We start from the raw sequence: 10,389 nt of genomic DNA, 5'->3' as shown, positions 1-10,389 counted from the left end.
ACAGTGGCCCCATCATAGCATCATCCTGTAGCATGCCCTGCCTCTGAATTATTGGTCTCTGGCTGGTCCTCCTCTTCAGACCTAAGGGAAAGAAGTTATTTGGGGGAAATATTACTACAATCACTGCCGTTCTTCAGCCGTTACTGGGATACAACCATGTGGAATGCTTCTACTGAAAACAACGGAGTGTGTGTGGCTAATTATAACTATAGAGGGATTAAAGAGATCGTTCATGGGGAAAATTTTCCTACTAACACATTATTAAATCAAGTGACCATGACAGGCAGGAATTCAACAGGGTCAGCGTCTCCCAAAATGGAGCTGCTGTTGAAAAGCTTGTGTGTGTGTGTTGTGTGCCTTCAAGTCATTTCTGACTTATGGTGACTCTAAGGCAGACCTATCCTAGGGGTTTCTTGGCAAGATTTGTTCAGAGGAGGCTTGCCTTTGCCTTCCCCTGAGGCTGAGAGAGTGTGACTTGTCCAAGGTTACCCAGTGGGCTTCATGGCCAAGCTGGGAATTGAACCCTGGTCTCCAGGATTGTAGATACTGAATTTCTGTCTGTCTCACAGTTGGGACTGTGCCATTAAAAAGGTGGAAATCCTATTCTGAGGCGCATTACAGATGCACCAAAGGGGCGTGTTAGGGTTGAGAAGGGGCATCACTTCCTGATGCCCCTCAACCCTAGTACGGACCGAGTCTGTACAAAATGGTGGCGCCTGTCCACACGGGGGGGGGGGGGGCGCCATTTTGACGTTGCGGATGCATAGCGTCCGGCCGTCACGTGGCAGAAGTGACGCTGTGAGTGTGCGACTAGCGCCTCACAGCGCCACTTCCAGGGCCCAGAAAGAAGCGCCATTTTGGTGCTTCTTTCTGGCTGCGCCCGGGAACCGCGTGGTTTGGCCGCTGCGGTTCCCGGATGCAGCAACCAGCGGTGGCGGCAGACCGCCCGTTTTGGGCGGTCTGTAAATCACCTGAGTCAGTTTTACATTGGTGATTCTCTGATTCATGGCAGAGTCATGAGTTTACACTAATCATTATGGATACAAATGTGTGGGAAAGTTCTCTACTGCCTATATATATATATATATATATATATATCCCGGTAAACGTTTCATCATATGAAGGTGCATGCATTTGTTTATAGGTAGCTATGGAAGAATTTCAGGATTTTTTCTCCCATCACATTGGTGTATTTTTTTTTTAACCATACACCAACTATTGTAGCCAGGTATGCAATGCAAAACAAACCATGCTTACTTAGCTCCCATTAGTTGGGAGAAAGGTGGGATATAAATCCTTCAAATTAATTTAAAAAATGCTGTTGGAAGTGCAACCTTAAATCAGGGAACAGAATCACACACCGATTCATATGTTGTTGGACTGCAGTTCCCAGCATTCCTTACCACCATGATTGCCAGTTTTTTGGTTTTGTTTGTTGAGAGCTGCAAGTTCAACAACAGATGGAAGGCCATGCCATTCACACTTATCTAGGAGCAGAATTAAGTCTCACTAAATTAAGTGGAACTTACTTCTCATTAGGCATACATGGGAATACATGTTATGTCATCAAAGTCAGATTAGGCTTAACACTTTTTATCTAATTCTGTGGTTACTTTCTGAACTACTGGGCTCCTAATCTCCATCCTAATCTCCATCGTTGGGCACAATTAATTCTGTATTCAACTCTTGGTAGGCTGCAAGGAGGGTCACATGTTATTGCATATGAAGGCACCCCCTGCATTCAGGTGACAAAGGCCTGTTACAGACTGCCAAAATAAAGCTGCTTCGGGTCTCTTTGGAGGTATGCTATTTAAATGATGCTTGGGTCCTAAGAGTCCGGAGGTCGCACCAAAGCCACACTCCATTCCTAAGCACTGGAGTGCAGCTTTGGTGCAGCTTTTGGATTCTTAGGATGCATGCATCATTTAAACAGCATACCTCCAAAGAGACCTGAAGCAGCTTTATTTTGGCAGTCTGTAACAGACCTATGACAGGCAAAAAGTATGTTCATGCAAAAGTATGTTTCCTCTTGTTTAAGGAAATCTTTAAGTAATGCTAGAGATGGGATGGATTCACCTGGAGCTAAATTTTCTTTGCTGTAGTCAATTCTGCCAGCTATTCTGACTGACAATGGATTCACTCACAACAGGCAAGAGAGCACAGTCAGCCCTCCTTATCCATGCACTTTTTATCCATGGATTCAAGCATTTACAGCTTGAAAATATTTTCTAAAAATATAAATTCTAAGAAGCAAACCTTTTTTTTTTTGCCATTGCTATAAGGGGCATCATTTTACTATCAAATGTATTTAATGGGATTTGAGCCTCCACTGATTTTGTTATCCACAGGGGTCCTGGAAACAAACGCCAGTGGATACCAAGGGCCCACTGTATATAGGAGAATTATAAAATGGCCCAAATCCAATTGCTAATCCATTGTATTTTTGAAAGCACTTTTTATCTTCTTAACTGCATTTTATTATTTTAATGAGTAATGTGTTTAAATACAGTACTTTATCAGTTTAATTCTATGCTCACTTCTGTATGTTTTTAATTTTTTTAAAATTGTAAGCCACTTTGAGTTCCAACTTGGGGGGGGGGGAGTGGGATATAAAGAAACAATAATAACAACTACAGTAGACCCACTACACCAATGGTAACTTGGTACATTAACACGTAGCTAAGTTTCAGTGATTCAGTGGTTCTACTATATCTGGGACTAGCAATTATTTGGCTGCTGCCAGTTATGGAATCATAGAATTGGAAGAGACCCCAAGGGCCATCCAGCCCAACCTCCTGCCATGCAGGAACTCTCAATCAAAGCACCCCCAGCAGTGGACCATCCAGCCTCTGTTTAAAAACCTTCAAAGAAGGAGACTCATTCATTCTCTGAGGAAGTACACTCCACTGTCAAACTGCGCTTACTGCCAGGAAGTTGCTCCTAATGGCATCACTTTTCCTGTACCTTGTATCCATTGTTCCATTTCCTATTCTCTGGAGCAGCAGAAAACAAGCTTGCTCCATCCTCAGTGTGATACCCCTTCAAAGACTTAAACAGGGTGATCATATCACCTTTTAATCATCTCTTTACAGTGTTCCACTTAGACTGGAACTAATGTATAGTTTTCTGTGGGAAGAGATTCCCTGCCTGCTTCCAGATGAGGTTTTCCTAGTGTAATTGTCCTGCCTCATTAATGAATACAGAGAGATGTTTGTACCTCCTGTGTTTCTCCACTTGCTTTTTCCTCCCTCCTCTCCAAAAAAATTGCTATGGAAGAAAAGATGGAATACAGGTAGTTGCACAATTTCTTTCATTTGGTAGTGTTAAGGGACCTCCATTTGGAAGCAGTCCCAACCTTGTCTCCTTCCACCTTAGATGTTTAGCATGGAATTGCCATGACTTGTTCAGTAGCATTTTATAGTTTACCTTGTTAAGTCACATTGTTACATTTTCAGTTGTAATGTCCACTAGAGCCACTAGGCACTTGTTGATGCACTGTACCTTCAAGTTGACTCTGACCTATTGTGGACCTATAATGGGGTTTTCCTGGCAAGATTTGTACAGAGGAGATTTGCCACTGCTTTCCTCTTAGATGGAAAGAATATGAATTACCCAGTATCAATCAGCATTTCCCTGTCTTATCAGAGATTATCCCAGTCTCTCAGAATCTCAAGACTTTATCATACTATCCTGTTATCTCACAGCAATCGTGTTGTTGAAGCAAACAGGAATGTATCCGTTTGAAAATAATCATTTTCACACTGCTCTGCAATTGCGCTATTATGCTTCTTTGGTGATCCATGGTCCTGCACTCACTCTTCTGCACTGCCAACCCTGCTTTCCTCCCCATGTATACCCTCCCTAGCACATACAGGCCTTTCATTTTTCATTTTTCTTTTTTTGACTGCGATTGTGCAAAATGGAAAAACGATAAAATAAAGAGAAGAAATAGCAAAGGAAAGAAAACCATACAAGCAGCCTCAACCTGTGAGGGGCAGAGGGGGAGAATCACGCTCACTCATGCCACATGACAGCTGGAATATTGCACTAGAAGGGACCTATTGCATCAGAGGCAGTAGTGGAAAAGCAGCGATATCGGGAGTCACTGATGGGTTTTTCTGTCAATGAAAAGGTGAGCTTCACCAATTATTGAAATGCAAAGCAGCAACAGGAGAGGCACAACATCATGTGATAAATACCATCTAAAATTGCCATTATCCTGCTGAATTTATGATTTACCAGCCTCATCTGATGAAGTCCTTAGTCCCACATTCAAACCATTACATTATGCTGGCTCTTGGCTAGGCATGGCTTACTTTAAGTCAGGATTTTTCCATGCCAAGCAGTACATATGTCAAATGTATCCGCCTGTCTATCCATCCACACACAGACACGTGTATGCGTATATGTGTGTATGCATGTACACATACATGTATCCATGACTGCCAGTGGAAAAATAAACCGGTGTACATTCTCATTAACAGTGATGTGTAAAATAGTGAATGACCTTTCCAGGCATAAAGAACACAAGATCACTGTGACCTAAAACCTTTAATTCTGGGTTTGGCAAAAATGAATTTGAGACACCATATTGTATGACATACATTTTTCTTATATCTTATTCTAGAACAGAAGAATGGTCATAAAACCCATCCACCAAATTCCACCTACTGGACTCCATGCCTCTTCCATGCTTCTTGGCTTCTCTAAGCATATTAATTAACAAAGCAATTCAAAAACATCAACAATCAATAAATGCGCAGGCACCATACATTAAATGTAATATTGTAATCTGATCATATTTAACAGTGCAGGTTAAATATTCCCCACCTATCATCTCCAAATTTGAGGTGTTGGTTTTACAAACTGATTTTACATAGCATGTTTGTACAATCCTTATTAAACATCAAATAGTTTTTAATTTTGATTTTGTGTTTGTGAACGAAGGCTAGTTTTGAGAATGGTGTTTGTTCAGGAAGATGGGAGGAATGGCTAGATTCTTAAATAATAATAATAAATAATAAACTGTTTATTTATAGCCTACTTTTCCTGGGAGATCAAAGCGAGTTACAATAAAATACTACACAATGTACAAATTTACAAACAGTTCTTTCCCAACTTGTCCTTAGCTGACCTTCTTGGGGGGTGGGTGGGTGGGTATAGGGATTTTTTTTTTTCTTATTTGGATTTTATTGTAACCTTGATGTATTTTACTGTTGTAACCCGCCTGGATTCTCCGTGATAGGGCAGGCTAGAAATAAGTCAGTTATTTATTTATTTATTTATTTATTTATTTATTTATTTATTTATTTATTATATGTGTCTTCAAGTCATCTGTGTACTTATAGTGACCTGATGAATTTCACAATGTTTTCTTAGGCAAGGAATACCCAGAGTTGGTTTTTCCAGGTCCTTCCTCTGAAATATCTGACCGTATCAAGATACAAAGGCATTGTGTGTATTTATATGGGGAAGGGGAGACAGTTCCAGTTGCTATAGATAGAGCACTGTAAGCTTCCTTCAAAACTGTGTGAATAGTTCTTGTCATCTTAAAAAGGCAATGTGTTTTGCATTGGAACCCACTATTTGATCTTAATTGGCTATTACTCAGGGATCATCCCCACACCAGCTTTATACGAGTGCTTGATGTTAGAACAACATCTGTTTTCAAACCTGTTTGAAAAATAAGTGTAACATCAGATGGCTGGATGATGGCCTTTTGTTGACATTTTGATTGGTTAGCATCGTATTTCTCTGTGTGCATTGGATGGACAAAGGCTCCCATTCCGGCTGGAGAGCAATCGTGCTCCAGCTTTTCTTGTGCACAGTGTGGGCTGGCCCTGGAGCTGGACTGGAATGTCTCTTTCCAACTCCTAGCTTGCTCCCTTCCATGCAGACCGTCAAAAACACACACTGCTCTGAATTCCCCCATGCAACAACCTGAGTTGCTCTCTCATGTTCCCCCTTCCCCAATTTTCACTCTTTGCTTTGAGAACTCAAACCATCATTTCACTGGTAGAAGAACACTGTGGCCACACAAGAGAGCGAAAGAGAGAGTGTGCACCCGATCAAACTGTTCAAACGCCGGTTGTTATTGTGATGCTATATAACCAGGAAGGGCAGGAAGCCAAACATCCCCACCCAGTTCAAAAGGCTTTTTCTCACTGAGGATCCCATGTCCTACAGTGGCCAAAGCCTTCCTTTTTTGAAAGGCTGACTCGTTTTAAAAGGATCCTTCATTCCCAAGCACCACAGAGCCATAGAGTATAAAAACTGCTTTCTGTATCTGGGGTGATCCTGAGCATAGTCCTTCAAAAACAGACTTGGCAGGCAATCACACACATCCCACATTTTCCATGCAGCAGAGCACAGAAAGGTTACTTTTTTTACATTATAGCTTCCAGAATCCCTCAGCCAAGTCAGGGGAGTTGCAGTCCCCCCCCCCCCCAAAAAAAAAAAAAAGCCTTTCCAAATTCTGCCATGCTCCCATTGTGTCACATTAGACAAGTTACTTTTAAGGTCATTCCATATATGCCATGTTTGCCTATACAGCATGCAAAGGGGGAACTCTCTGCCCCCATAGAGCACTACAGGAGTATGCTGCTTGTAATTCTCTGGAAACGACAATAGGTGGTGAATGTTTGAAAAATAGCAAGACACTGTGAAAAACAAATTTGTATTCAATTTATACATAAACAATTAATAATAATACAAGAGGGCAGTTCTAGTAGAAGTAGAATGAGGCAATGGCTTACTTATCATGTCCATGTGGTATAGGTATTCCTGATTCTTGCCCCATTTGCATTACAATGCAAAGCACACTCCTGGAGTCCTAATAAAACTTAGTGTAATCCTTTCAGGATACAGAAATCTGCACAGGTGAACATCTAAATGTGTACCAGTCCCAATTTATTATTGTCTTGTAAATTGTGTGTGTGTGTCTGGGTGTGTATGCATGTAATAACTGTTCTGGTGGGAAAGGGGTTTAGGAGAAGAATTGTTAGCAAAACAAGGGAAGAACTGGGTTTCTGCCTAAGGCTGGAGATCTGAAGATATCATACCCCTTTCTTCTGAGTTCTAAAACTGTCATAAGAACACATGTAAGACATATGGTTTCCCTCTTTATGCTAGACACTTGGAAATAAATATGTGAGCTTTCTTTCTCCCTCCGCTACCTCTTTATTCAGAGACAACATTTGGCATCTTCTCTTGATTAAGTGATTATGGTAATAGCAGGGAGACATCTAATGTTGATTTTCACTTCACTATAAAGAAAAGTCACATAAGCTAGATATATTTTTAACCACAGATTTATTAAATGTACTAGACTTTCTCTCAGGCTAGGCAGCTTGAGGAATTGCCTCAACAGAAGGACTTCCAAATTCTGTACCATCACAAGTCAGATAAGAGCACAGCCCAAAGGTGAAGTTGTTGTTGATGTTATCTCAAAGTTCTGGAGGCAGAGTTACTGGAGAATTTATTTGTATTAGTTTCATGTATTTTCATTGCTGTAAAATAGCCTAGTTCTGTGTTTCTAGCAATAGCCAGAAATGATAACACTGGGAAATTCCAAAGCAAAGCATAGCCTTTGTTCCTTTCCTTATTTGACCCCATTATTTTATAATGTGAAAAATATAATGCCCCATACATTATTTCTTTCTAAGCTACCATGGTTAGTAGCTACAGACAGATATATTTTCCATCCATTGGTGTCATCACACTGACAAAGAACTATTAGCCCTGATCATGGTCACTATTCTACCTCAGTATATTTAGGCAATCGATATGAGACAGGAAATGTGATAAACAGAACCTCCAAATCTACAAAGAAATAGGAGAAACTTCTCCTCAGTGGAGGTTTTAGGGGGAAAGCTAAATGTCATGGTATCATGGCTTTTGTTTAGATTAGTATTTCAGTGATTGTTGGAGGCAGGAGGGAAAGCTGAAGGGAAGGTGGAAGGGAAAGTGATGTGTCTTCGTCACTTTACTAACAATAAGGGCAGCTATAGAGCCTCTGTCCAAAAAAGAAGAATCTGGGACTCAACACTTCCTTTCCTGGGGTTATTAAAGGCATAGAAGTACAAGATGCAACTGAAAGCACAAGCTGGCACTGGACATGAACAACAACAGGCAGAATTTTGTTTCCATGGTACCCACACAGTCTTTTTGCAGCCTGGGTAAGCTCAGGAAGTGTGGTATTTCCATGGTCACAGCAAAAGTGCCGGGGGAAGCCAAGAATGTGCGGATAGGAACTATTCTGAGAACCGAGTTTGGATGGACATATTCATCTCCTGTTCTAGCACATACTTGCAGAGATAGACATCTCTAACTTCTCCAGTGTCATGGAACAAAACATGGACTAGACACAGCAGAATAGTGTGTCTCTGAGATTTTGACATTAGATTCACTCTGATATACCTGATGCCAGGTGTGCCTAACATAGGAAGCTGCCTTATACTGAATCAGATCATTGGTCAAACTAGCCCAGTATTATCAACTCTGGCTGGCAGGAATGGCTTTTCAGGGTTTCTGGTAGGATTCTTTGCCTAGCCAACCAAGAGATCCCTGGTATTTCTTGTTGCTCTCCCATTCAAGTACCAGCCAAGCCCAAACTTGATTAGTTTCTGAAAGCAGACAAGATTGGGTGAGTTCAGAGTGGCATGATACGATCAAATGAAAATGAAATCTGGTTTACATTAAGGCCCTGGATCTACAGCCAAAGGCCCCCATGACAGGAGGCAGTCAATGAAACACATGGAAGGGCCCTACCATGGTAGAGTCCAGAGCTGGCAGGAATCAGGCCCAAGAGGCTGGTGACAGAACCCTTGCCCCTAGCAGATAGCATAAGCAGCGGCTTTCTCGCGGATAAACTGCAGTAAGTCTGTCACTTGTTTCTCCAGTATCTGCAGTGTGTTTGCTTTGTCCTTCATTTCTTTCTCGTTGGTCTGAAAGCGCTCTTCCAACTCTGAAAGAACATGCATACATTTCCAGACATTGAATTAAAAAAAAACCCCAATAACACTGACGTTGCAACAGTTCATCAATGAAGGCAGGGAAAGGGGCAGCAGAATGCCCAAGAGGCGCGTTCTCAAGCAGATGAACAAAACTGTACCCATGAATGCAGAGAGATCTTGTAGCACCTTTGAGACTAACTGAAAGAAAGAAGATGGCAGCATGAGCTTTCATAGACTTAAGTCTACTTCCTCAGATGCATTAGGATAAACTTATAAGATAAACTAATTCATCTGTGGAAGTACACTTAAATCTAGTAAAGCTCATGCCGCCAACTTCTTTCAGTTAGTCTCAAAGGTGCTAAAAGATCTCTTTACATACCCATTTTACAGACTAACAAGGCTATAACTCTGAAATGTAGCCATGAAGAGGCATGAGGTGACCCTTGACAAGTGCCAGATACCATCTTTCAGCCTTAGCATCCACATGAAATACTGGGATAATAATGATGCAAACTTAAGGCCTTGTCTACACTGGCCAGGATACTCCAGGGGCAGCCCAGAGTATTCTGGCCCTGTAGCTACTCTTGGCCTTAATTTCCACATGGTGGCAGCTGTCTGCAGGGGTGTTCCCACTGGGCTGCCAGGCACATCTCCTGCCACTGCCATGGATTGATCACTTCTAAGGTCAGAAAGAGGTGCCCACCAGCAATGAGCACAAGGCTGGGTGCCTCATTCTGACCTCAGAATGGGTGACTGTTGGTGGCAGTGGATGCACCAGGTGGCCCAGCAAGACACCTCTGCAGACAGCTCCTTCAGCGTGGGAGTGGAGGGTTCCAGATCTTCCCAGAAGATCCAGAGCCACAGGTAAGTCTTTTACTGTGCTGTAAGTATATTATGTTCTGGTTCTAGTGAGGGACATGCCAGAGGTGGTGCAGACTGCCTGCCCACACCAGAACCAGGTTTTAGGCCATGCGTTATTCAAATACGTTGGTGCCAGAATACAAGGGTGGACAGGACATGATGGGACAGCCTTTTGGCCCGTGCAGACAAAGGTTATGTAAACATTATGGCACTGATAAATACCTTGAGCTGGTAACTGCTGTATAAATGTTAATTTATAGCTAACATTGCATTATGCCCTTGAGGTCAAACTTGATTCCAGTGACCCTGGAAACAACTTCGTGCAAACGTTGACTGTGAGCTAACTGGATCCCACCTCCACAAATACCTAAGCCACTTTTATTTCTAAGTTTAGAAATTCCATTGTTTTTCTGGAGCTTTAGCTTCTTCCCAGAATTTAGTTACCATTCAGGAAAGTGTTTGTTGTCATTGTGTGCCTTCAAGTCTTTTCTGACTTATGGCAACCCTAAAGTGAACCTATCATGGTGTTTTCTTGGCAGAATTTGTTCAGAGGGTTTGCCCTTGCCTTCCTCTG

General features: G+C 41.9%; 1 protein-coding gene across 1 annotated transcript in view; it reads right to left on the bottom strand.

Annotated features, from left to right (window-relative positions):
* Window positions 1-4,563: 4,563 nt before the first annotated feature.
* LOC149321242 (laminin subunit beta-2-like) overlaps window positions 4,564-10,389 on the bottom strand; it is an 82,690-nt gene continuing 76,864 nt past the window's right edge. The window contains exon 35 of the mRNA XM_089518281.1: window positions 4,564-8,965. Within this exon, the coding sequence (XP_089374407.1) occupies window positions 8,832-8,965 (134 nt within the window). The 3' untranslated portion in view covers window positions 4,564-8,831. The remainder of the gene's footprint in view (window positions 8,966-10,389) is intronic.

Source organism: Sceloporus occidentalis, unplaced genomic scaffold, assembly GCF_023333645.1.
Source record: "Sceloporus occidentalis isolate IW3139 unplaced genomic scaffold, rSceOcc1.0.p SCAF_1, whole genome shotgun sequence".
Taxonomy (NCBI): Eukaryota; Metazoa; Chordata; class Lepidosauria; order Squamata; family Phrynosomatidae; genus Sceloporus; species Sceloporus occidentalis.
The sequence above is the reverse complement of the archived record's forward strand: the minus strand, read 5'-3'. Positions and strand labels throughout refer to the sequence as shown.